We start from the raw sequence: 27,821 nt of genomic DNA on the forward strand, positions 1-27,821 counted from the left end.
GGCGGGAGGGGGCGGCCTGGCCCGGCCCCGCGCGTCCGTCCCGCAGCCCCGCCGCGCGGCCTTTCCCCGCTGAAAGCGGGTTCCGCAGCTCGGGTAGCGTGCGGAGAAATAACATCGGTGATAACGCGTATTGGCGGTGTTTATAGGAAACATGGAGGAAGATGAAGAGGAAGACTACATGTCTGATTTATTTATTAAGTAAGTAGGCGGCGCCTTTTTTCTCTGAAGCGATTGTAACCGAACCGTGCGGGGCCCCCGCCCGCTGACGGGCTGCCCCGCTACCTTACAGGCAGGACGTACGGCCGGGCCTGCCCATGGTGAGGCGGGTGAGGGAGGCTATGCAGAAAGAAGAAAAACAAAAAGAAGCCAACGAGAGGAACAGACAGAAGAGCGTAAAAGAAGAAGAAAGAGAGAGACGCGATTTGGTGTTGAAAAGTGCATTGGGTACTGAGAACAAAGGCTTCGCGTTGCTCCAGAAGATGGGCTACAAGAGCGGCCAGGCCCTTGGCAAAAGCGGTAAGCTTGTCACTGCAAGTGCATGCCTGGCTTTGTATTTTACAGACTCTGGCTGCCACTTCATTTGGAGACAGGGTCAATAAGTGCCTTTCCAAGAGCTCTGGCATTGCTGAACTTTGAATGTGTTGTGGCAGAACGAAAGATGAGAGCAAATCTCTAAAAACTGAAATAAAAATGCTACGGACTGTCAAGAGATGTGAGGGAAGCAGCAGTACTTGCTGCTCAGTAAATGTTCTTCTACACGTGCATGACCACAGGAATTGCATTAAGGGTGTTTTGATGGTCTCGTAAAGCTAATAGCATTCCAAAAAAGTCAGCCCCTTTCTTCGGGTTTATAGTTGGATTAAGAAGAAGTGGTGCACACTGGCCTACCTTTATGAAGTCTTAATAAATGGAGTAAAATCAGTAAAACAAAGCATCAGTAACTGCAGTGCCAGTTCAGCCTCTCGCAGATAATCGGCAAACGAACTGGCCAAGAGAGATTCTTTTTATTCTTCATCTTTGTCAAGTCGTGAGATTCTAGAATGACAAGCGCTACAGAAGGCTGTAACAAAGCAGTCTTTATCACAGGTAGGCTATACCTGTCAAGTCAACACATTTTTGTTTCAGTTGGGTAGCATCCTGAAAATAGTACATAGCAATCCAGCAGACAAGCCAAAAAAAAAAAAGAGGGAGTTCCAGTTCAGCTGGGTCATTTGTAATGTACTAAATGGACATTGATTTAGGTTTTTTTGACTTCTGAGCAATAAAATCACAAGAAAATGTCTGTATTTAATGGCAAAAGCAGCTTGCCTACTTGATTACACTGCAGAAATCGTAGTTTGAGAAGGACCTGGCTTCTTAAATTGGCCTGTTTTTTCCCCCACAGGAGAAGGCATTGTTGAACCTATTCCTTTGAACATAAAAACAGGTTTGTTATACTACCTAATTTACTTAGTTTTGGGTATCAGAGCTTCTCAACTGCTTACATTCATCTTTTGAACTTACATAGGCAGAAGCGGGCTTGGTCACGAGGAATTAAAAAAGCGAAAAGCTGAAGAAAAACTGGAAAACTATAGGCAAAAGCTTCATATGAAAAAACAAGCAAATGAACAAGCTGCAGATCAGTTCAGGTAAAATGATGTTACTGATATTCCAACCAGTGTCCAAACAACTATTCTTTTTATGCTTTAAGTTTGGTTATTCTTTTGAATGAGAGGTAAGAGTTGAAATACGGAGTAATTGTTTCTCAGTTCTAAAGCAAAAGTAGATAAACGCTGTAATGCTAAAGGTGTGTGCTGCATCATGTATTTTTGTTCATGTTAATAATGCAAATAATATACATACTAACTTTTTACAAGTCATTTGCAGCTGTTTAAATCTGAGAACCATGTCATCTTTTTTAATATAAAATCCACAGATAATCCTGAGCGATGTTGCTACAGTTGTAAAAATCAGGGTAAACGTGTTTACATTTTGTTGTTTATATTGTCTCCTTATTTGCTTGTTACATGTGGAGATAGAAAGCCTAGGGAAGACTATCTTTTACAGATGTTTAGTGAACCACTTTTATATGTCTTATGAAAATCTGATGAAGAAAGTGTCCAGTGTAGTGTGATCAAAAAACCACTGTCTTGAAGGTATAATTCCCAAGAAACACGTGTGCTCCCACAGAAACAGATGTCAGAAGAACTTCTTAACTTCAACATTGTCCTGGTCTGGAAGAATTAGTAGGGCTAGAATCTTAAATGTTCTATTTCAGAAAAACTTATTGACTATAATGCATCTCACTGTTCATCTACCTGCTTATTTTAGCTATCTACTTTTTCTTAACAGAATAAGATTCAAAACGAAACAAGAAGAACGTAAGATGGAAGGGGACCTCCGAAGAAGCCAGAAGGCCTGCCAGCAATTAGATATGCAAAAAGTGAGACATATTTTTGGGGGTTAGAAGGAAGGTTTAGGTCGGAGATACAGGGTACAAACAAAGTAGTCATTCAATTCTTGGAAGTTCTCAAAAATTGTGGGATAACTGGACTGAAGTCTTGATGTTTGGCAACACTTCAGTCCTCTTAAAATATTTCAAAGTGTATGTTTGCACCATTAGGATATTTGAAGGTGTACACCTACCTCATAGTAACTTACGTGAGGACCGGTGTTCATTTGCATCACCAGAGCTCACCTGGTTTTGCTGCTGCATTTTTGTGGTTACTTTTGAGCTGTTTGCATATCTTTCAGTAACTGACGTCACACCACCCTAACTGACGGTGCTGTTTGCCTCCAGTGAGGGAGCAACATTATCACAGAATGGTTGATGTTGGATAGGGCTCTGGAGGTCACCTTGTCCAAGCCTCCTGCTTAAGCAGGGTCACCCACAGCAGGTTGTCCAGGACCGTGTCCAGACAGCTCTTGAGTATCTCCAAGGATAGGGACCATCATGGAGGGAATCAGCAGATTCACCAAAGAAGCATTTAAACAAAAAAACAAACCCCAAATGAGGTACCTTCCACCTGCAAGAAGTAACATGGGTAAAAGCAGTGAACTACTGTAATTTTTGCCACTTGAAAACTTCAAGTGTATTTCTTTTCTCTGTTAGCCTGTTGGAGGTTAATACTGCCCCACAAGTTCTGCTAAGATTGTTTGATACTCTTTAATCTGCTTCATAGGAAGTTGGCTGAATTAATTCAGATCTCTGTGTTGATTCTTCTTCCTTTAACTTTACTTGAAGGGGATTAGGAGGCGCTGTGTGATCTCTTGACTGAATAACTGGGGGAAGCATGACTTCAGCTGATAAAAAAGCCTATCTGATCACAGCCTTGGTGTGAGATTATGTGGCTGTGTAGCCTTACACATAGTGACCATAGATGAAATAGAACCTTATATTAGCATGCATTTACTTGTTTTAAAAAAGTGAATAGTACTTCTTGTGGACCACTGTACTTAGTTTCCCACTACATCTTTAGTGATTCTTGGTTATACTATGCAGGAAAGTTTTAAAACCTAACATCTCATCTATTAGAAATTGGTTTTATCAAGCATCTTACAAGAAAACCTACAATGGCAGATAATTTTCATCTAAATGCTTTATTATTTAAGGATATTGATGTTCCCAAGGAGACTTGGTATTGGCTAGAACCTGAAGAGGAAGATGACAAGGATGAGGAAGATAAGGAAGATGAATGCACAAGCTCAGATTTAAGCGTAAGCTCTGCAACTAAATTACTGCTTGATTCAGAAGTAAATTTAATATTCCTCTTAAAAGTATGTATACATATACACATAAAGGATATATGTATACTTGTCATTGTCTAAGCTGTAGTGAATGGCCTCTATGCAATCTTAGACAGTGATTTTTATAGCAGTTACGTGATAAAATATAAAACATTAAACCACTGATTTATTGCTTCTCTGTTTTGAAGCTGATCTTTGGAAAAAGTAGCCTAGAAATTAATTCTAAACATTTTGTGTCTTAGCCAAGACATGCAAGATCACATATTTGATCAAAGTAATTTGCTTTTGAGTTTTAATTTTTGGTGCCTCATCTCATGTATTGGACTCATTTTTTTGAATTGCTGAGTAATTTCTGAAAACGCTTCACAGATTATCTTGAGATGGACACTGGAAATTCACTTTTTTTGGGGAACTAATTATACAGCTGTTGTTAGCTTTGTGGATTTGATTTGCATAGATTAGGTGTGAACAACTTCACCAAAAAAATCATATACTTGAAATAAGGTAGCTGGGTCATATTTTTAGCACTCTTTTTCAGTGCAGGTTTATTAGCTGAAAAGGATGAGCAAGCAACAGCCATTAACTTTCTGGAGATCATGAATTCCTGTGCCATTTGGGAAACTTCATGCCTTACTGAGTATTGTGTAGCTTTTACGTAGCAAAAGGTTAAACAATGTATTTTAGCAAAGCTAGTAGCTCTAGAAGTGTTTTGTGTCACATGAGCCCCAGATCTTTGCATACCTGTACATATCTCTAGGTATCAGAAAAGCTACGCATCCTGACTGCCTATCTGAGAGAAGAGCACTTTTATTGCATTTGGTGTGGAACAACCTATGAAGGTGAGAGTAAAGCTGTCTTCTAAGTGTTGTACTTATGCAGCTAGACTTAAATAGTACAATATATCCTTTGTTTCTCTTACTGCAGTCTTTTAAATCTACATAGCAAATTTTCCTTCCAGGCTGCTGGGTTTTGCACAATACCCAAAGAGGGTAGAATTTGCGTTCACTGTTCTAAAACAAAGCTTGGAATTAATGACTTGCAAATCTTCTTGAATTCTATGTGACCTCCTTTACATGGATTCTTCCGATAATTCTAGCAACATTTTTTCCCTCCTGTGAGCTGGTATTACTCACTTTTTCTCTGCTTATCCTGTAGATTCTGAAGATTTATCGTCAAACTGCCCTGGAGACAGTGCTGCAGATCACGACTAAAGCCTTTCTGAAGGAAGGAGTCCTAGATAAGTATGTGTAGTTCATAGTATCTTTTAGAAGGTTTGGAGCTGTGCCCTACTGAAGAATTCACACCAAAGTATGCAGAAGAATAGTAAACTCACATTTCTGAAGCATCTTACGGATTTTCTGCTTGATGCGCAATTTAATAGGAATTCAAACTTTGCCTTTATAATTGAACTACTTTAATTGAGAAGCAGATTAAGCCTTCCATCCTCTTTGGTTATGCCCGGCCCAACGGAACGAAATCAGCTGATAATAAAATTCAGGTTTGAGTAAGGGAATAAATACTGGCTAGTTACTCTGTTCTACAATGTTACACAGTTTCTTTTCATCTTTACGTGATGACTAAACATCAGACTTTTTTACACTGATGTTATTTGAATCAATATTCTGTTGTATCTAAAGATGCATATTTTGCATAACTAAATAGTACCAGTTCATGTTGTTGGGATTTTTTAATATAGAAAATACATTTTAATAGACCTTTTATTTTTAGGGAACAATAGTTGCTACTGTAAACAGTCACTAATAGAAACGTACTGCTGAAGTATACAAATACTATGGGGGGGGGGGGAAAAAAGTATCAAAACCTCACGATTACTTAACGGTAGGAATATTATGGTATTAGGGTGCTCCGTCCAGGAACTATAAAGGATATTCAGCCAAAGTCTGTCACAGTAATGTTCATATTGTAAAGTAGTTTTATGGGCAAAAGGAAAAAGGAAATTCAACTAGTGGTATTTTATCTGTGTCAAGATACCATTTCTCACAGATCTTGACCACTGCAAGGAAATACTAATTAGCCCAGGATAGTGCAATGCCCTATGTATCACAGCCAGGGATCATGTTAGGAAAGCCAAAGCCCTGATAAAATTAAATCCAGCCAGGGATGTCAAGGGCAACAAGAAAAGCTTCTGTAGGTACATCAGAGATAAAAGGAAGATTAGGGAGAATGTGGGCCCTATCCAGAAAGAAACAGGAAGCCTGGTTACCCAGGACACAGGAAAGGCTGAGGTACTCACGTGACTTTTTTTGCCTTGGTCTTCAGTGGCACATGCTCCAGCCACACTGCCCAAGTTGCAGAAGGCAAATGTAGGGACTGGGAGAAGGAATAACTGCCCACTGTAGATCAGGTTCAAGACCATCTGAGGAACCTGAAGGTGCACAAGACCATGGGACCTGATGCGATGCATTGGCAGGTTGCGAGGGAGCTAGCAAATGAAGTTGTTAAGCTACTCAAATTACGGGTGTTCAGCCTGGAGAAGAGAAGGCTCTGGGAAGACCCTATAGCAGCCTTCCAGTGCCTAAAGGGGGCCTACAGGAAAGCTAGAGAGGGACTTTGTACAAGGGCCTGTAGTGACAGGACAAGGGGGAATGGCCTTAAACTGGAAGAGGGTAGGTTTAGATTAGATATTAGGAAGAAATTCTTTACTGTGAGGGTGGCGAGGCACCGGCACAGGTTGCCCAGAGAAGCTGTGGCTGCCCCATCCCTGGCAGCGTTCAAGGCCAGGCTGGATGGGGCTTGGAGCAGCCTGGGCTGGTGGGGGGTGTCCCTGCCCCTGGCAGGGGGTTGGACCAACCCAAACTATTCCGTGATTCTGTATTTGTAATTTATGGTGAGGGGAGGGGGAGAACACAAACAACTTCAGGGCTACAAAAGGATGTAAAATCAGATTTTTATTTAGCAACAAATGTTTGCAGCACATGAGCAATGATTTCCCTAAGAATATAAAAATCACTATGCATTAATTTATATTACTCTTTTTATCCAAGCACCCACTTTACCCCATTTAACATTTCAGAAAATGCATACAGTATTTTACTGCACATAGCACCTATTTTTCTGCTTAGAAGTATCTGCTCATTTTTTCCTTTATGGAGTTAGGTGGGCTCCACACTAATGAACAGGTTGAGAAGATACAGCTCAAGCACAAACATCTGAAGGACCAATGTGCCTGTTTCTTCTTCCTGCTCCCGACCACCCCACACACAATTCTTCCAGTCCAGGCAAGTCTGAACTCTTGGAAGTATATAACTAGAAAGAGTAACAAGTAAACTGCTGTTACCTTTCATGGGGCTGAAAGTAAGGCCATCAAAAGTGCTCAGTGTGCTCATTAAATATTACAACAATGGATTAAATCCTAGGAGTATGGGAGAGAGTTTATGGTGCACTCTCAGCACAGGATTTCAAATGGTGACTGCTGCAGACACTGGAAGAATTGTGGTGTATTAAGAGCAACTTAAGTGTTCCTTTCGGAAAAAAAACCTCCAACCCTTCAAAACCTAAGGTTTTCAAAAATCTAGAACAACTATAACTAGATTTCCTAGAAGCTGAATGTTTCACATGCAAATTCAAATGCTTACTTTAAAAGTATGTATATTAACACACTGAAGGTGCTATGTGTTCAACAGCTGTGTAGAGGTAAGAAAGTTTACCTTAAAGAACTGAAATTCAGTGAAGAAAAACCCACACCTATTCTTAATATCTCTTATACCAAAATTAGTCTTGGTATTGGTGGGAGCAGTCTAGTAATTATTGAAAACATCACTGAACAAATCAGAAAGGTTTGAGTCACATACCAGAAGATGGCACTTCTTCCATGGAAAGTGGTAGGTAACCTCAACTGATGATGCTTGCAGCACACATTAAGAGCATGGATACAGGGAGGGATTTGCCACAGGCCAGTTGTGCTCAACATCAATTTAATATTCTAAGAGACAAGGACTAGGTTTTGTACAATATTTTGCACAGTATAGTTCAGCTCATCCACAACCTGTGTTTCCAGGTAAAAACAGCAAGTGATCGCTTGCAGAAGTACGCTGTCCTGATCCACAGCTGAAGTGCGTGGATGGTGATGTGACCGTTCTGGCTGATGAGCTCCTCAATGGCAGGAAGGCAAAACACCAAGGAAAAGACCTGTCTTAAGTCTTGCAGTTGCTTTTGGCTTTCAGTTTGAAGAGACATCAAACTGGATTTAAACAGTCTTGAAAGCCTTTTAAAAGCGCATTTACTGAGTATGAGTTTCACGTGAGTTGGTTTTAACAGCAGATTTAAAAAACTTCAGTATTTCAGATGCAGAGTATCTTGCTGAAGCCTGTTTTGAAAGCATCTTTTTGATTATGGGTGCCTGCAGAAAGAAAGTAGTGTCAATAAATTACTTTTTTATAAGTAAATAAATTGAAGTAATTATTAAAATCTCATACCTTTGTTAGAAATTGGTTGGTGAAGCCCTCTGGAAGTTGACCTTTTCTAACATCATGCCATATCTGAAATTCATATAAGCAAACAGTTGCAGTATGTTTTTATTTATTACATTTTGCATCTCACTTTGATCCATATAGTTTACGGAAGTAATCAAAATACAATCTACAAAAAAGCCAAGACTTCAAAAAAGAAAGTAACTGTAAATAGTTTGAAATTTTTTCTATTTAGCCGTACTGTGTTTTGGGTTTATGTTTTTCATCAACTGTTGTCCCTTTTTAAGCTTAAAAGCTTCACACTCTATGCTTGTTTCAGCAATCCTCTCTCTATTTGAGAACCATTACCCTTCTCTCCCTAATTTAAAAGTAGTGGGTTTATATCCTCTTACCCCATTAAACTAAAAAAATGCAAGATTATTGAATTTCCTACTTTGGATGCTACTCTTTGCAAGCCAAGCAGGTATGCTTCCTCCCTTTTACCTTGTTCAGTGCCACGCGCTTATTTCTGTGTCACAACACACTACATGGAGTTCAAAGCAACTACCATACAGAGGATTTCTAATTGTATGCTTCAGAAACCCTTACTGGGTAACAACTAAGACCATCCTAGGACTTTCCATGCATATGACTTCCCCACCTGCCTACAGACACAAGATTTTTATACTAAATAATTCATCCTGCCCTTGTGACTGTAAACGCTGTGGACACATTTGCACAGTTGGCTGTCAGCAGGAACAAGACAGCTTAGCAAATACTACAGCGTAGCTCAAGAGAAGTCTGCAGTTCCCTTGATGATGAAAAAAGATCCTGAACCAATTTGTACTAGGTATAACTAACTCAAACTGCAAACCTGCCAGTCAGGCAGACACATTGTTACGGTTTTCTCACCTTGGCAGAAGGCCCACGCTAACTGTTCAAGAGCTTCTGGGTCCAGCCGTGTACCTTAGCTTACAATTACTTTGAACAAGATACTGGGCAGCTACCTCGCTGTCCTACAAATACATAGGTTTGAGCATACAAGTTGCACTAATAATGTACAAAGTACCAAGAAAAAGCAAGAGACACATAAAAGATCTTCAAAAGAAATTTAGGTAACATTCATTTTCTTTTTGAAGTAACATTTTTTTCAATTAAAGCTACATATTCTAAATCACACTTGTTTTCAGTTTGGGAAACCGTGGGTGGTTTGCCTTGACAGAAACTTTGTTCTTGGGCCACCGTGCGGTGAAGATGGGAGCATGGCAGAGACAAAACTCTCACATTCTAAAATGAGAAAAATATTCCCTTCAAATACTTTGATGAAACAAAAAGATTTATCAGAAACCTTTGCTCTTTTATGCTAGACATTATTCTTTAGCATGCTCAGGCTTTAATGTCAGTAGGACATAAGTGAAATAAACCCAGTAATACTTCTTCAGTTGCTACATTTCAACCAAGCTGTGATGACTTACCAGCCTTTCAGAAATGAATCAAATAGAAAATGTAGATAGAGGCAGTACTCTAGATACACAGATTCCTTCTAGCACACAGTCAGCATGCAATACCAGCAGCAAGGCAAAACAATGACAGACTTTTTTTTTTTTTTTACCTTTTTTTTTTTTCAAGATTACATACCTTAGTTTTCTCGTGGCAACTGTACGCTGCAAGAATTTCAAACCAAATTAATCCCAGTGCATAAATATCTACTTCCTTTCCATAGCTGTCCCCAAACTACAAAGATTAGAAAAACACAGGTGTGAAATCCAACTGGACATCCTTAAAGCAAAATTATTATGTCACATTAAACACACTGAAATTAAGACTTCTACAGACCTATACCGATAATGCATGCCAGTATCTCCGTCACAAATAATAAACCAAAGGACTCTAATGCCACACTTAACAGAGGTCCTGAATTCAAACTGAAATACATGGCTGGCAGCCTGGCTTTGCAAGAGCATTCCTTACAGCATGCAGTGTCGGACCCTGCGGGCTAGCACAGCAAGATAAAACCGACCACACTTGCAGAGAGCTTTCTCTACAACATAGTTACCCACTTACACACTCATACCAGGGAACTTTAGGCAACTGGGTTTAGTGCTGAGATTAGGATTGAGAACATTCAGTGCTGAGTTTATAATGCCAATCTAGCAGGATAATTACCTGTTCTGGTGCCATATATGATTTTGTTCCTCTGTTCTCAGTCAGAGTCTCATTTGCCGCAGAAGTCACAAGACCGAAGTCACCTATTTTTATTTTATCTTCACGTGATATGAATAGATTCTGAGGCTATACATACATATTTAAAAAAAAAAAAAACACCAAATGACCAAGGTTTCTTGTCAAGCATAATCAGCCACGTGTGTTCCCCATAAAGTTTTATAATTATTCACAAAAATTAGCATTAAGAAACTGATGGGGTGGGAAACAGAAAAAAGCGCAACTGATTTTTAAAAACAAACTACATTCAAAGTAGTATACGCCACAGTAACTGCAACTTCTTTTTTCCAACCAGTTTAGCCATAACTGTATCATGCTTCAGTGCTCTTCAAATACATCGTGCATGTAACATTTCATATCCAGAAGTGGGTTTTAGTCTTCAGTCCTAGCCCTGGGATTTGATATACATGGGCAAAGCATTTAGGCTCACATGGAATTTCACTCAGATCGTAGTTTCTCCTAGGCACAGCAGGATTAGCTGTGCTAAGTCAACTGCAGGATTAAGGCTTACTACAGGCACCCCATCTTTTAAGTTTTCATTGAACTTCCCACTTTTAAACTGGACAAAGTCATAAGCAACTAAAAATAGAATTATACATATCTGGATGAAGTTCCCCAAAGAAGACAAACTACATTTTTGAACATTACTGAAACAAAACCAAATAGCCTTATGCTATTGTTTATGCAAAGAAGCTCCAGTGGTCTGCAAGGCCAGGAGAGACTGAATATTTAACAGGAAGACCTCTGTGTCAGGAATGCCCCGTCCAGTTCTTCTGTTAAAGTTCAACCGCGTCCACGCAGATTTAATACAGCACCTATACCTGGCTACGCTATGTGAAGGCTCTTCATACCAGGCACAAGTGGGACTCATCTCAGCTTGAACCTAACCTGCAGCTTTGATTCTGGGCCACGGAGATCTCAGCTGGCCAAGCATCTAAATAGACAGCAAGTCAAAGTGAGAAGGAAAGCTCCCACATTCAAATGCAGGCAGACAAGTTAACAGGGCTTGGAAGTAGGTTGCAGCCAGATGCCACGGGTAGGGGACTGGGGCAGCAGAAACACAGGAACAGCGAAAAGCAGAGACTGAGCTGAGATGAAAATAAAGAGGGACTGAAGGAGCAAGAAAATACAAAGCACAGAGAGTAGGAAGAGCTAAGAATTGCTAGCTGAGAAGGCACTTCCTGGGCCTCTTTTTCCCAGGCATCTAGAGAAAATTGTGTCTCTTTGTGGTTTGTTCCAGTTACTGTAGCAATAAGCCTGTTAGAAAAGCTGTGGAAGATACAAAGACTCTACCAGCGGGCAGTGACCATGAACCAGAACTACACTGTGAATGGAAAATGCTAAAGATTTCTACCTCTGGCTCAAGAAGTCCATAAACTTTAGGTTACTGGAAGTTTTGAGAAGAAGGGAATATGCATTAAGGACATATCACTGTGTCACCTCTCAGCTCTAATACTCTCTAGGTGTCTGGAATTAGCCACTATATGAAGAGAACAGCATCCTAGATCTGCATTTAATGTCACCCACTACAGCTGTTCTTAGGAGCACCACAGCATGATGACTTTTTCCCAAAGCAAGAGATTTAAAATGCTGTAAGCAACATTATAGCTGGCATATGAAGCCCTGAAGGCTTGAAACTTTGTCCTTTTTAATCTTTATATTGAAATAAAATCTTACAACTGTGCACTTGTAGAGATTGAAATTCTACCAAAAAAAGTAGCATTCAAGTATCTGTACGCGTACGTGGTATAAGAGCAAGTAGAATATGTTGTTATCAAATACAGCATATATTAGGATAAACTATCCCTTTACAATATGGCAAAAGCAAACTTCCTAGACTCAACTTATCACTTTCTTCTAATTATTTTATGAGGTAAAGTTAGTATTTCTTTTTCTAATAGGTAGTCTTGTGACCCAGTAACACATAGTACACTGAAAATGCCTGTTAACTGATGGCTACTGATTTTTTGTACTACTGCATTCTGAGATCCTCCAGTTTACCTTCCAACTTTTATCCTAAAGTTGGAAGTTCAGCCAGTTGCTGAAAAATAATTAATCACTAGCAATATCAGAAAAGGCATGCTACTAGGGTACATAATAGACTAAACAAAGACTAGAATGATTTTACATTTTTTGAAATATCAGTAAGTACTACTTATCTAATTTTTTTTATTACCTATCCTACTCACCTTGAGGTCTCGATGAATTAACCCTTCAGAATGAATATATTTCACTCCTTCCAGTATTTGTAAAAATTTGTTTTGTGCCATCTCATGATACTTTCGGTCTTGTCTATTCTTTTCAATCCAGTTGTCCAGTGTCCCTTGTTCACAGAATTCCATTTGAATGAAAAGACAGAGAACTTCATCTGACTTCCAACTGCAAAACAAAACCACATACCGCACTGAAATTGGCAAGATACAATACCTCCCAAGCCATGCATGACTCTCAAATTCCTCTTCTTTAAAAAAACCCCAAACTTTCTGTTAATTAATTATTATTAATTTCGGAGTTCCCCCCAAAAAAGTCTGCAAGTCCCTTGATTTTGAAAAAAGATCCTAGACCAATTTGTACTTGATATAAATAAATTAAACTGCAAACCAAAGAATCCCTGCTCAGTTGCTACATACCCCTGGAATATTCCTAATGTTTTGTTTGTTTCCTTGATCACATTGAAAGTTTTCTAAGTGTCCAAATTCCACTCCCTTCACAGCTAAAGTTATGTGGAAGAAATATATATATTTCTATACAGGAAGAAATAGCACCCTTCTTGGCTCCCATCTCGCCCTCTAGGAACTGCTGCAAGTCCCTGGCAGGTATTCTCTACTCCACTGAACGAGCACAGCATTAGGCTCCCTCTCCAACCCAGAGCGATCACGTTCTTTCAAACTGTCCCTTCAAGAAAGTGCAGTGACCATCTTTGACATCAGTCTGTGACTTAGAGAAACCCCTCTGGCAGCTGGAAATTTGGATGAAATATATTCACCCACCTGACAGCCTCACACTTTCCAGAAGAGTTCCCTCACCATCAGCCCATAGGACGGGCCGAGACTGGAGATGGTGAGCGGAAGGACAACATGAAGAGGAGGCGACATCCCTTTTTCCTACTTGTGCTGTACAATCTGAGTACCCTGGAATAAAGCCACTGAAAATGCACCAAGTGGCTCAGCACTCTGCAGCCTTGAGGTCAGGGCACTAAATGGAATTCCAGGCTGAGACCTCAGCTTTGAGGACCTTCTTTTCTGTCTTTTACCCAATAACCGTACAATATAAAGTGCATAAGTGATATTGAGACTCCAACATATTAACGGTTGGGTTTTGACATAAGACTTTTTTACCCCATTTTATTCCTCATTTACTGAGCACACTGGACAGAAACCATGCCAATCATAATTTTGAATCCATTAATATTTTATGGCTCTGTGTAAGTGTGGCAACCTATTTGAAGGGTATGAGTTTACAGTTAGTGAAAAAAGCTTACCACAGAAGCTTTGAAAAGTTAATAATCTAAAAGCCTTAGTGTTGAAAGACTACCTCTAAATTAAAAAGCATTTTATTTTGTATTTCTGTTATCAACAACCAAAACTGTTTCAGGCATCATGTTTAAAATGCTAACTAAAGACAGTTAAATTTGAGAGCTACTGGCTCACCAGTACTTATTAAATAAAAGGATAAAAAGGAAATTTCCAGTCACAAATGTGGCAGTCAGCTGCCAGATGATTTTTTCATTTCTGCTGCTAATTCTAGCCCAAATTCTGAGTTCTATGTTCTTACACTCCTGTATAGATTCAGCAAGTTCTGTACATTGAGAGAGAGAAGATAAAATTACATAATGTACCTTATTCATCAAGGAAAAGATATAAATATACTTAATTATATATGACCTGCTGCTGAGAAGTACTGTGCCTTTTTTCTTAACATTAAATATGTAAGTATGTGCATTTATATTTGTATAATGACTTATAACCAAATCATCAGCCTTTCTTTTTACAATACAAAGTTAATTATAGCAAACATGTTTGAGTGCAAACTACTATCTTCTAGTTACCTTGAGTCTGGATAAGTTACATGGTCAAACCCTTTCCAGCTACAATAATACCGCACTATGTTCTCGTGGTCAAGTCTTGCAAGTTCTTTTACTTCACGCTTTACATTCCTGTTTGGGGGCGGGGGGGGGGAAGAAAACACAAAACAAATGGCATTTTCCTACAAAAATGTAATACTAAATTAAATAAAAGTCATGGTATCAAGTAGCAATATCAGACAGTTTATATTAATTTAGAAAAAGAATGTAATATTCTCCTTCACACAAGTTCAAATCTGAGTTACAAATTCTGTAGGGTTTCTTTCATCTATGTGCTCAATTACTGTAAGGGCAAAAATATTTCAGCCATATTTTAAATGAAAGCCCCGCTCAAAAAAAGCCAAAAAAAACCAGATAGTTGCAATACATAATTATATTAAGGTTGGTCGGGCATCATTTCCCTTGATGAATCTGTGTTGACTGCTCCTGATAACCCTCTTTTCCTCCACATGCTTAGAGATGACCTCCAGGATGTCATCCGACATTCCATCACCTTTCCAGGGATGGAGGTGAGGCTGACGAGCCTGTGGTTTCCTGGGTCCTCCTTCTTGCCCTTTTTCAAGACTGGAGTGACATTGTCTTTCCTCCAGTCCTCAGGCACCTCTTCTGTTCTCCATGACCTTTCAAAGATGATGGAGAGTGGCTTGGCAATAACATCTGCCAGCTGCCTCAGCACCCAGGGGTGCCTCCCATTGGGGCCCGTGGATTTGTTCATGTTAAGTTTGCCCAAATGATCTTCAACCTGATTCTCCTCATCCAAAGGGAAATCTTCCTTTCTCCAGACCTCCCCTCTTGCCTCCAGGGTCTAGGATACGTGAGGGCCAGCCTTGGCAGTGAAGACTGAAGCAAAGGTGGCATTCAGTAACTTTGCCTTCCCTGTGTCCTTCATCACCAGGGCACCACCCTCATTCAGCAGTGGGCCCACATTTTCCCCAGTCATCCTTTTCCTGCTGGTGTACTTGAAGAAGTCCTTCTTGTTGTCCTTGACATCCCTCACCAGGTTTAATTCCAAATAGACCTTAGCCTTCCTCGTCACATCCCTGCACGTTCTGACAACGTACCTATATTCCTCAAGTAGCCTGTCCCTTTTTACCACATTCCGTAAAATGTTCCATTTGAGTTTTCCCAAAGGCTCCCTGCTCATCCATGCACATCTCCTGCCCCGTTTCCTTGATTTCCTGCTCACAGGGATGCACCAATCTTGAGCTTGGAAGAAGCGATGCTTGAATATTAGCCAGCTTTCTTGGATCGCCCTACCATCTAGAGCCCTAACCCATGGGTCATATATAAAGCTTTCTCCAATTACAAACCACAAAATGTATTACTTTTATTTTTCTCTATTTTCCCTAATTATAGTCTAATTATGCATTACTGATATGTAAATTTCCACTGTCAATTAACCTGTCAAAAGTAATAGTACTGCTTCCGATTTTTTATTATTGGCAAGTTTTCTTCAGACACATTTTGCAATATGAATAACTAGAGCATTAGTGTGTTCAGGAAAAGTAGAACTCACTTAAACAAACCTACGTTTTTACAGCTGCATTTAAAATTATTCCAGTGCATGCAAAAATTAACAAAGTCGCATGCCATTTTCAGCTTCATTTGGAAACAAAGAAAACAGTTCACCAGAAAGAATGGACAATTAATAGTGAAAACTGCTTAAATGCTCCTAGTATTATTAGAGACAAAACAAAGTACTAAAATCTTGACAAAGGTTGTCCTAAAATAGGAACCAGAAGTAAACATACAGTACTTACTTTGTGAAGTGAACTCGTTTGACTGCATAGGTTCTCTCATCAAGCTTTGCTGTTGCTTTGAAAACATTCCCAAAACCGCCTTCACCAATACATTCTATATTTGTAAAAGTCTCAAGAAGTCTTAAAAACAAAAAAATCATAAAACTTCAGTATACTTAACACTAAATTTACAAGATATATGAATGATCTTGACAGTTCTAATACATCTGCTAAAATATCATTCTGCAGGAATCACCCAGCACCTATAACACCCAAATCATAGTCTGGAAGATTAGAAAACCAAGGGAAACTGAGCCTTGAAAGCATGTAGCGTCATCTCACACCTTCACACAAATGACTTTCAGTTGTAAACATTAAATACCATTGCATGTCACTTGCTATACTATATTTGAAATTTCCAGAAAAAGAAAAACTAGTATCTCAAATACCAATTTTCTTTGGAAGTTAATTTAACAGCAGTACTTTCCTACATTTTATTGTAAATAAGAAAACAAATCTAGACCACTGCATATTGTAATTGCCATAAAGATCTTATTAAAAAAAAAAAATTCCTCCTTACCTTTTATTGACAGTGTATGGACTTTCATTCTTCTCACTGGTATTTGTGTCCAAGTCTGGCACACTTTCATCTGAATCTGACATCTTTTCCTCCTCTTCCTTGTTTCTTGCATTATCAAAATTAGCTGCCAATTTTCTTTAACAAGGATAAAAGCGAAACTTATAATGAGCAGTTTTTCTAATACGTGACAAAAGAAAAGAAATGTACCTGCCAGTAGCAGCATTTCTTTGCTAGATACAGAAACACTGAAATGGTTTGCAATACAGTTTATGGGAGGCAGCAACCCAGAAATAAACACATACCTTTTGGGTTTCAGGGCAGAACTTTGTGCGTGTCTCTACATGAAAAACAAAGAAAACCTAATTAAGACATTCTGAATATTTTCACTATACTTTAAAACGTGTTTAAAGTTTAAACACATTTGTTTAAAACGTGTCTGAGAACGTATCTAGGAATCATCTATAAATGCGTTCATAGCCTACGTAACCAATGTAATAAGAATGAAACCATATCTTAGCTTAAGATTTTTCACATATGCTATGTATGACATCATCATTCTTCCCACAGAAAAACAGGATCTTAATCTGCTGCCTTTCCTTGGCAGTACTGCCCCCCTGGTCAACAGTACATCAGTTGGGTCCACAGTACAGAAATAAATGAGTATTTTAACTCATTTATTAATTAACTCATTTATTAATAAGTTAACAGTAAGAAAGTACTGAATATTCTTAGGAAAAACACACATGTTTTCTAGTGATTAGTGGGTAAAGGAACAAATTGATACTATACCTGAGGAGGTGAAGGGTTTTCACGTACTGCCATGTTTTTCATTTTTCCTACCAACTTTGCAGATGAGTCTTCAAAGATAATACTGCTGTTACTAAAAAATAATAGACTAGTATTACAAAGTAACACAATCATAAACAAAATTATTGCCATAAGAAAAAATACATAGCTTTCAAAAGCAAACCGTAAAAAACCACTAACAATTGTGACTGATTTAAACTACAAAACTTTATGCTGGAAAGCTAATAAAACAGTAAATTTTGTAATACACTCCTCTATTTCTATGATATCACAATATCTAGATAACTATATGATACAAATTCTACTATATCATTTAATTAAATAGGTTAAATACAGATGTTTATTTTAAGGCAGTGCAGCCACCTCTAGCGTTGTATGTACCAGCTTACTTTACAGGCGCACAAAGAATATAAAAGAAGTGGTAGTGGCACTACAGTCAAATTAACTGCTGGCCTCAAAAGGCTTGACCTAGAGTTCCTAAACCACAAATGAAAATTTATATGCATGTTTGTTTTCTTCCACTAAGAAAATCTTCCCTTCGGTGGAAGTGACTATTTATGGAGAATGAAAGAGGGAAAAAAAAAAAAGGGGGGGGGGGGGGAAAAGTAGAAGAAGCAAGCAGAACGTGGAACACAGGAATGTACAGAAATTTAATTATACTGAGTTTACACGAGTGTCACAATAGGAAAACAAGTGTTAAAAATGGCATGAAATAATGCTGCTGAATGAGGTAGGTTATTCTGTTGACATCACAGTAAAAATGCTTCTGAAAGAACTGCTCACGGCAAAATATAAATATATCAGAAAGTTCTGAAATTATTATAAGCTAACCCATAAGGGCTCAAAATTAAATTCCACAAGTAAAGCAAATGTTGCTCTGAAATCTAAAAAATATAAGCTCAAATTAAATGGCTTTATACTGGAATAAAGAAACTATCACAGATTTTAATTAGAGCTAGATCACATGACCCTCTAAGATTCGTAAATACATTTTGTGATCACATTACCAGTGAACCCAACTTACCTCAAGTCAGACTGAGTTGGCACTTGAGAGGAATTACTATGTTCAGTAAATGTAGAATTGTTATTAGTTTTTTCAAATCCTCTCTGGAAAAAAAAAAAACAACAACAAGAATTGTTAAAAAAAATCATGTTAAAAAAAAAAATCCCTCCTGCAAAAGATGCCATCCAAAGAGGGGGGAGGGAAGATGACAAGGTCTCTAAGTGGAAGTTGTTAACCGCACTGAACATTCAAAACCTTGCAGATAGAGGAGTGAAACACAGGGCCCTGTCACAGTGAGCATTTTCCCACCCATATCGAGACTACGTAGACACATTTGCAAAGTTGAGTCTGGGACCTATTAAAAATCAAGATGAGTAACAATTACAGGCAAATGTTTTCATTGTTTACTGCATATGCATTTGCCTATGTGGAAAACAAGATATATGTAGGCTTTGGTATATGTAATTGGCAGAACTGAAAATCTGAGTCTGTACAAAAAGACATTCAGTGTCTTCAGTGTGAAAACTGCAAAACCTGGATTAGTAAATCAGGGTCATCTAAAAAAATTAATCCTAAACGCGCAGTAGAGGTTCTCCCACACACACCCCCATTTCATAAGAGCATAAATGTAACATTAAAAGCAACACCTACAATTGTTACAAACCATAACCTGACACAAAGTGAAAAAAACTTAAGGGTTTGTTTCAGTGACAGCCAAACAAAAACTTTTTTGTTTTGTTCAGGAGTACTGGGCCTTTACTACTTTTTGCTTGTTACATTTTGGTTTTTTACTCAGGCATCACTGCGAATTAATAAAAATTAAAACCTAACCAAAACAACCCACCCCAAATTTAGAATTGCCCCAGAGGTCCTGCTTCAGGTAGTAAGTTTCAGACTGTAATGAAAATGCAAAGACCCAAAAGCTCTTAACACAGGAAAATAGTAAGGAAGGATCCTAGAGCTATAACAGGCCATTAATTACACAGTTAACTTAAAAACAACAATAAAAGCAGCACTAAACAGCCAAATAATGAAAAAAGTACTTAAAAAAAAAAAAGATTTCTTTCCTCCCCCATAATGTCCTTCTTCCCTTTAAACTATACTTAATTAAGTTAGTTCATATGTACTGTTCTATGCATTTCAGAAGTGGGTTTGGATCTCTGTTAGAATTGTGATAGCTTTTTTACACATATGGAAATAAAACGGCCAACATGAAGATTACAGCTTTGCTCTCCAGAGGATGGTGTTAGCAATTGCTTTGCTAGACTCTGCCTTGGAAGACTATAGAAGGCAAGTCCTGTTGATTCTCACTCCTGCTTTTGCCTTTCTCACATTTCACAATAAATTTTTGATCCAACAGAAGGCAGCAAGAGATTTATGTTCATAGCCAGTCAGCTCAACAACACTTCATGTGGGACACAATCAGTATATTAAGAGTATTCAGGATTCAGTAATTTTTAATATATGCGCATCCTTGAATGACAACGTATCGGTCCATATTCTGAAATACACAGAAATATCAACTATGATTTTTTTTTAAATCCTGTATTTAAATATAAAACCACAAAAATTTTACCAACAGAATCCTGTAGCCCAACCAACCCACCAAAATATGGATTGTTTCCCTCTTAAGTGGAATCCATGGAATATGTTTTAAATACAATGAAGAAACCTATTCAAAGATTGAAGATACAAGAATTAAACTTATGTCTTAAGGCTAAATATAGCACATACTATATGAATGCCTTGCTTATCGAGCTCCTCAATCGCTTGCTTTGCAGCAGCTTGTTTTGCAGCAGCTAGAGAAGTTCCAGTGCCACTTCCATACACCAAACCTCTAACTGTACAGCTACAGAAAAATCTGTAAAATACAACAAGGAGTAAAGTCTTATATCACAAATGACAAGTCATAATTTAATGATTTTAAACACTTCAGTCAACTGACACTACAGAATAGAAATCTGAAATATACATTTTCAGGACAGTATTTCCAATATACATTTTTATCAAACTAATAGTGGTAGATAAGTAGTTTGACATGCCTTCAAGATAATCAATTTTCAGAGAGTGAATATTTAGCCCTTTTCTAAGGTTGAACTCCTTAAAGCCATTATATCATACGCACCCACAATCACAAATTAGCTGCAATCTAGATTTTAAAACAGCTGGTTTTGCAGGGGAGGAGAGGAGCAGTTTTCCAGCAGATACTGTCAGGAGAGTTAAAATACCTAGCTATTCTTTATTATCCCTCAGCTCTCAACTGGAACGTTTCTATAACTCACTGGCTGCAATACATACAGGAGACACAAACAGGCTCTCCTTGGTGCTTGGTTCCTAGGAGTCTCCAAAATACATGCAGAGAGGTCCACAAAGGGGCCAGAGCTGCAACTGAGCTAACTGACAGTTTGTCAAACCGTAACTACCATTTTATCATCACTCCATCCATCTCTTCTCCCAGCTAAACAAACTCAGCCCTCTTAGCCTCTCCTCCTATGCTGTACCCACCAACTCCATAACCACCTCAATGGCCCTCCACTGGATTCTCTCCAGACTACCTCCAAACCTTCACTGCATTTCTAAAGATTCACCTAACACTACTCAGGGTAACTAACTGTAGTGTTAGTAAACACAAAGGAGTATTAAAAGCAAGTACAAAGACAAAGTACTTCTTACATGGGAGTATGGGCATTTCCAGTACGGCTTTTGTTAGGATAATCAACTATTTGCGATGTTCTTTGTGAATACACATTTAGTAGGCTAACATAGTCGACGTTTGGTGCGGATGATAAGGTCACTTGATTTGTCATTGATTCTGCAGCTTGCACACTTGAAGGACTCTCTAGCTACAAAACAAACAACATAGGTAACTTAAGCTTAATAAATAAATAAAGATAAACCATAGACAAGATCTAACATAGCTGCAAGGTTTGTCAGCTTTTCAAAATATCTTTAAGAACCCCCAAGTTTGCATTAACAGAGTTCCTTGTGGCAAAGGAGACATCTCAACCCAGAATTACTACATTTTGAATTTCCAAAGAAATGTAAATCCAGTTTTTCAAGTATTGTACCAATATCTTAACAACATATCACCATGTATCCTCCCACCTCTTTTAGGAAAAGACGGGAAATGAGCTGTGAAATGTGTCATCAAAAAAAAGCAAATGCTGCCTTCTGAACTTTCTCACAGCCTGACCACAGCCAAGAAAAAGAATGGCAGCACGATGCTGCCGACTCTACCATTAGCAAGGGCTGCAAACGCTCCTATGGGTGTACAAGAGGGGAAGCAAGACTTCTCAGCTATCTCATCATTAGGCAGCATTAATAACATATTAGCAAACATGCAGCAATTGTGTTAAAGTAACGATGATGACACAATAAAAAGCATGTGGAAACAGGGAAGGAAAGATTTCACTCAAAAGGTGCTAAGAAGCATTCAGCATCAAAAAGAAAAATTAAGAATAGATACCACAAAACACGTGGCAGAAAATAGAGCAGCAAAATTCAAACCTAAATGAAATCAATAAGGATAAAGATTATAGAATCACCTATACCATAGAGACTACAATGACAAGAAAATGAAGATCAATCAGATCACGTGAAAGTAAGCAATTTAATGAGCAGAGTGGCAACAGACACACTGAACAACACTCTGCAAATGTTTTGAAGACATCAAATTACTGAACAGTTGTCTACATGAAAAACAACCACTGTTCACTATGGATATACCAAGGCACCTTAACAAAGGCAAATTTCCTCATCCTTCCCATAAGAGCTGAGGAGGATACTCTTGATATTACATACCAATACTGTAGTAGAACAATAAGGAAAATAGTTCGGTAAGAAGTAGAAAAGCATGAATAAGCCAAAATGAAGACAAGTTAAATAATCAGAAACTCTTCCAAATTAAACTATTTTATTGGCTACTTTTAGAGATTCACCCTCAACCTTTATTAGCAAACAAACAAAAAACCACCAAACAATTCTACAGTTTATTCACCTGTTTCTCAAGCATTTGTTTCTCAAGCATTTTTTTCTCAAGCATTTCCCAGGTTATTTTTGCTGCTGCTGCTTTTGCTTCCTTCTTGGTTTTACCAGAGCCTGTACCGTATACATCATCATTTAATTTAATCGAAACTGTGAACCTGCAATGAAAGAAACTTTTCTGTAACATTGTTACGTTTTGTCCTATATATACTTAATAACCTTCTCAGATTCAACTTTCATTTTATTATCTACAAAGCACTGTAAGTTAACTGTGGAGATATTTTAAGTATTCATGTGGTTTTATTACATCTAATTCCCAATTACCATAATTTGTTAGTAAAAATAGTTTTTAAATGTTTCCATTCCAGTCATGTACTTTACTAGTTCTAACAGTATTTATTTGTCTTAAATAATGGAATGATGTCAGGAATTCGCTTTTTTTGTTATTCCAGCTTCACTCACGATGCCCCTTTAGTTAAACATTTGGGTGGAAAACAATGGAGACGCAGAATAATGCTTGAAGTCACTGCATAAGAAAGCCTTAACAAGGGATCTTAAGGAGATAAACAGTAGGACAAGGCACACCACAGTGCCACACACTCTACCCACAGGAAATAGTGTACAAAAACCAAAACAAAACATGAAAGAAAGATCGTTCTTCGGGAAAGGGTTTGTTAGCCAACCCATATCTAAGCCCTGAATACTACACACATTCAACTGTGACATTCCATCCAAAATTCATCATTTTATTTAAGCATGCTGAGAAAATCTGCAGTCTAAGTCTCAATGACCCATGAGTTAATTATCTGAGTTGAGGATTATCTGAATGAGTGTTACATGACTTGGTCCCAAACAAAGATAATACTTATTAATTTATTCTGGGACTACAGTCAGGTCTGAGAATAAGTCTGCACAGACAGTGCTGGCTGGCAAGATGGAAGACATTAAAAGAAACATACTAATTATTAGCATAAGGCTTGTCTTCATGTAAACTAGCAAAATATTTTTAAAAAATCATACAAGGAAACATCACAGATCTTGAGTACCTATAATCTCTGACAAGGGGAAAAAATGGCAAAACACCATATTTGTGTACAAAATAAAACATATTCCATTACCTGTAATTGTCTCTAAAGTAAAAACAAAACAGCTTAAGCAAAAGACCCTTTTCTTGTAACAGATGTTCAAAAATTAACTATACATAAAACATATTGGTACCAAATCAATTAATATACACCCAACCTTTATGGTTAAAAATTAACAACATAAGTCACAAATAATTTCCATGCTCTGTAAAACTAGAAGAAAATCAAAGCACTTAAGCTAGCATAGACCATAAACTGAAATAATTGCTGCAACTTCCTGCGAGGTTGCATGGCAGATGTGTAACATACTGATAGTTGCATACAGTACCAGGTACATCACTGTTGCTTTCTGAAAAAGGGCCATCAATTCTGAAATAAATTCTCTCCTCCAAGTCCACTGCATGACACCCTCCTCACCCACCTACCACTCAATTTATGGTTTCAACCAGCTCTCCTGCCACATCCATGCTTTCAGCAGACTGACTTTTGCCGTACGCTGTACTCAGTTCACCCACTGCGGGAAGAGTCCCGATGTTTATTGACGCGCAGAGTGAACTTACAGAGGATCATGATCCTGGCCGTCCATCCTGACATCGACACAAGACAGTAGAAGTTTCTGCTTTTGACAGTAATGGTTGAGCTTCTCCATGGGCTCCCGCCGTTCCATTTCGACACAGTCTCAGATCTGCAAAGCAAAATTCAGAGACATGTCTGTGCCTCCAGGTGCAGCACAGCGGCAGCCCCAGCACTGCAGACCGCTGCTGTGAAACGACATAGAAAACTGTGCCATGCAAAATTAATTCTGATTTCTAATTCAAGTGCTTAACCTGCAACTGTTTTTGAAGACTTACTGCTTGGAACAACAGTTTTGGAAAGAGAGAATTTGGTAACTAGAAAATTGCTTAGCAGATTTCTTGGCAGAAAAGGCTGAACCATTCACCGAAATCCTGTGAAGTAACAAACACGCAAACACGGTAACGCTTCTCCAGACGGAACGAGACGCGATGGACTCGGTTCCTTCAGGGCGCACCGCTCCCGGCGGGCACACACCGCTCCCGGCCGCAGCGCACCGCTCCCCGCGGCGCCGCCCGCCGGGCCGAGCAGCACGCACCGCAGTCGAGCCCGGCCGCAGCGCGGGTCGGCCTGGGCTGCCCGCCCCGCCGGGCCCGCACGGCCCCCCCGCCGTTACCTGCGAGCCGCGGCAGCGCCCCAGGACCCCCAGCAGCCGGCACGGCACGGCACGGCGGTACGGGCGGCTCGCAGGCACCGCCCCGGTTTCGCTTCCCGCAGCCCGTCCGCGCCGGCTGGAAGCGAAACCGAAAGGGCGGGACGCGGGAATGGGCGGGAAGCGGGACGCGGGCGTAGGCGGTGGCCACCGCCGAGGAGCGGTCCTGCGGCTACGGCGGCCCCCGCAGGGAGCGGGCCCGGCCCGGTGCCGCGGAGCTGCCACGGTGTCAGCTTACGATCCGGGGATCGTTAGGTGGAAAAGGCCTTAAAGACCATCGGGACTAACCGCTGACCCAGGGCTGCCAAGCCGCTACCGAACCACTGAGCGCCGCATCCGGTGTGTTCTGAACACCCCCAGGGATGGTGACCACCACCTCCCCGTGCAGCCCATTCCAGCACCTGACCACCCTTTCAGGGAAGAACTTTTCCCTACCATCCCATCCAAACCTCCCCTGGGGCAGCTTGAGGCCGTTCCCTCCTGTCCTGTCCCCCATCACCCGGGAGAAGGGACCGACCCCCCTGCCCCCAGCCCCTGCCAGGAGCTGCAGAGAGCGATAAGGTCCTCCCTGAGCCGCCCCCTCTCCAGGCCAACCCCCCCAGGTCCCTCAGCCGCCCCCCGTGAGCCTGGTGCTCCAGCCCCGTCCCCAGCCCCTGCCCGGCTCTGGACACGCTCCAGCCCCTCAGCGTCCCCCCTGCAGTGAGAGGCCTGAAACACCCCAGGGTGTGAGGTGCGGAGAGCAGCGGGGCACACACGTTGGTTCTCAGAGATGTGTCCCACACTCACAGTATTAGCCCACCAGCACACGTCCCTGACTAGCCCTTACCGTTTTGTTACAAATTACACAGGGCAGCTACAGAAACCACATGCTACAGCTCGTCCATAGGGACAGCACAGACGAGTGATGGACCCAGCTTTTCCCAAATACATCCAAACATTGTTTTTAGTAGCCCTTTTCCCTCTCTAGCTAGCTGGTCAGCACTCATATCCCCTATGAAGTGTGACAGAATAACTAGAGCTCCAAATGTTCTTGGTGTTCGTACCAGTATCCCACTACCCTGCAATACTGCGACAGTTTTAACCTCAGCAGCTTCCCAAAGAAATTAATTCCAAACCATGGTTAGGGCACATAATGAAAAGCATTTCCTGCTATACATCTTGAATTTTCAACTCTGTTGCTGTCCTTTTGGTTGGGTATTAATTTATTACATCCCATTTTAATGAGTTTTTCTTCAGCCCTTAAACACCTTCTCTACCTTTCCAGTTCTACATCTGTGTGAATTCTTTAAGGAGGTGATCAGTAAATACTAGTCATTCCAAATAAAGCTGTACCACTACTGAAAATTCAGAAAAAAACCCTCAAAACAACATATTTTTTAACATGGTGATTCATCACACTCCTAAATTGGTAAGAGCTGGTTTTACAAAGGCAATCTTCTACTCTTAGAGATCACATACATAGTGAATCTAGAAAAGTAAAAAAGAAAAACAATGTAACTTAAGTGGTTTTTTCGTTCCAGCCTAGATTATCTGCATTTATCAGAACGGAATGTTATTAATCAATCCACACAGATCTCTGCTTCAATTCTGTATCCGAAAGATTCTAGTAAAGATACGTATCTTATAAAATCTTTTAGGACATTTACTTTCCGATTATGACCTCTCTGACCAACTGTCAAAGAAAGCACTGTTATGTAAACGTACCTTTTCCAAAAGGTACACATAGGATCCACTGCTCACTGACTGGAACACAGTGCTGTCTGAAACAGATGCCATCTTCTCTTAAGTGGAAAGAATCCTAGGAACAGCTATTTTTAATCACTTCTGTCTGTTTAAATTCTGAAAAACAGTAATTCAGTAGAGGCACATTAAATCCACATGCCTAACACCTTTTCCATTTTATCAAATGGAAGCAGCACATTTTATTACAGGTCAACTAGAGCAACTTTATTAGAACTCCTCCAATGCCCTTAACTACAGGATCCTTAGCCACAGCTGTTGCTCCTCAGAGTCCCCCCCTCTCCGTAAACGCCTGCCTTCTGCAGTTTTACTTGCCCTACGCCAGGTTCTTTGGCATGATTTTTTTCTGGCCTTGTGTGACCTTCTTTCACCAATGAAGTAGATTGCCATCAAAGGTGCAGGTTTCAGAACCGAAAGGCCTGGAGTGAACTTCCCATTCCTCTGGCAAGATATAAAGCTTCCTCCAGCTTTGTGAACAGCATTGAACTATTAATGTCTGATCAATGTTATTAAACAGAAATCAAACCAATGGAATTTCCTTGCTGGCTGATTAAAAACGAAACAGAAAGATACTTCGTTTATCAAAACATGTCAAAGCACAGTTGGAATATTACTTGAGCAATCAAGTTAAATGCTTTTTAACTGCCGTTGAACTTTGCCCTGAGGAACACAGCGTGTTCTGATGCAGCAGCGGGCACGCACGCCTGCAGAACTGGTTCTGTCACACCTTTCAGATTCATTCACCCCAGAAAATATTGGCCTTTGGAATATCAGATATCCAATTGCCGTTGTATTCCCTACCCCGCCCCCCCCCCTTAACGTGGCAGTATTGACAGTGGAGCCATTGGCTTTGACTTGTACTACAAACAAGCCATCCTGGTGCTGGGATGTGGCTCTAGACCAAATCTAAGGAAAATAAACGTGCTGAGATTTTATATTCTCTGTATCTGCCAGACCTACGGCCCCGGGTAGCTGCTTGGCTGCATTTCAACAGGTATTTGCAAACCATACCTCGTCGGAGAAAGGAAAAATAAAAAAAAAAAAAAAAAAAACAAAGACCTCCCCGCAAAAAAACGCTTTCCGCCGCCCTCGTCCTCACGCAGGGCCTGCCGCGGCTCCTGTTCCCCTCGCGATGAGAAACCGTGGCCCCCCACCACAGCCCCCGCGGGTCCAGGCAGGGCCCTGTGCGACTTCAAGCCGCGCTTTACGGCAGGAG

General features: G+C 39.9%; 2 protein-coding genes across 8 annotated transcripts; one reads left to right on the forward strand and one right to left on the reverse strand.

Annotated features, from left to right (window-relative positions):
* Positions 1-3: 3 nt before the first annotated feature.
* GPATCH11 (G-patch domain containing 11) lies at positions 4-7,974 on the forward strand. Of its 2 annotated transcripts, none has more exons than XM_040612120.1 (9): positions 4-198; positions 290-516; positions 1,385-1,426; positions 1,508-1,628; positions 2,332-2,422; positions 3,592-3,696; positions 4,484-4,565; positions 4,882-4,967; positions 7,745-7,974. In XM_040612120.1, exons 1-8 carry the CDS (start codon positions 152-154, stop codon positions 4,935-4,937), a joined length of 771 nt encoding a protein of 256 aa, XP_040468054.1. In that variant the 5' UTR covers positions 4-151; the 3' UTR covers positions 4,938-4,967; positions 7,745-7,974. The 2 variants fall into 2 exon arrangements, with proteins under 2 accessions (XP_040468054.1, XP_040468053.1); XM_040612119.1 differs by having other exon boundaries at positions 6-198; positions 4,882-4,963.
* EIF2AK2 (eukaryotic translation initiation factor 2 alpha kinase 2) lies at positions 6,623-27,821 on the reverse strand. Of its 6 annotated transcripts, XM_040612114.1 has the most exons (17): positions 27,617-27,821; positions 26,570-26,704; positions 24,201-24,325; positions 22,569-22,713; positions 21,245-21,414; positions 20,306-20,432; positions 18,593-18,675; positions 17,551-17,641; positions 17,064-17,098; positions 16,762-16,896; positions 16,203-16,322; positions 14,407-14,514; positions 12,548-12,737; positions 10,302-10,427; positions 9,774-9,869; positions 8,163-8,225; positions 6,623-8,086 (listed from the first exon to the last, which is right to left on the reverse strand). In XM_040612114.1, exons 3-17 carry the CDS (start codon positions 24,305-24,307, stop codon positions 7,967-7,969), a joined length of 1,716 nt encoding a protein of 571 aa, XP_040468048.1. In that variant the 5' UTR covers positions 24,308-24,325; positions 26,570-26,704; positions 27,617-27,821; the 3' UTR covers positions 6,623-7,966. The 6 variants fall into 6 exon arrangements, with proteins under 6 accessions (XP_040468048.1, XP_040468047.1, XP_040468050.1 ...); XM_040612113.1 differs by lacking the exons at positions 26,570-26,704; positions 27,617-27,821 and adding an exon at positions 24,830-24,955; XM_040612116.1 differs by lacking the exons at positions 26,570-26,704; positions 27,617-27,821 and adding an exon at positions 24,581-24,685.

This window comes from Falco naumanni, chromosome 12, assembly GCF_017639655.2.
Source record: "Falco naumanni isolate bFalNau1 chromosome 12, bFalNau1.pat, whole genome shotgun sequence".
NCBI lineage: Eukaryota > Metazoa > Chordata > Aves > Falconiformes > Falconidae > Falco > Falco naumanni.

Excerpts from the sequence above, each read along its gene's own strand:
- GPATCH11 (XM_040612120.1), top strand. The coding sequence starts at position 152 with ATGGAGGAAGATGAAGAGGAAGACTACATGTCTGATTTATTTATTAA. Across the intron at positions 199-289 it reads ATGTCTGATTTATTTATTAA|GCAGGACGTACGGCCGGGCC; the intron begins GTAAGTAGGCGG and ends GCTACCTTACAG. Across the intron at positions 1,427-1,507 it reads TCCTTTGAACATAAAAACAG|GCAGAAGCGGGCTTGGTCAC; the intron begins GTTTGTTATACT and ends GAACTTACATAG.
- EIF2AK2 (XM_040612114.1), bottom strand. The coding sequence starts at position 24,307 with ATGGAACGGCGGGAGCCCATGGAGAAGCTCAACCATTACTGTCAAAAG. Across the intron at positions 21,415-22,568 it reads AACAAATGCTTGAGAAACAG|CTAGAGAGTCCTTCAAGTGT; the intron begins GTGAATAAACTG and ends TTTGTTTTGTAG. Across the intron at positions 8,087-8,162 it reads CCAACCAATTTCTAACAAAG|GCACCCATAATCAAAAAGAT; the intron begins GTATGAGATTTT and ends TTCTTTCTGCAG.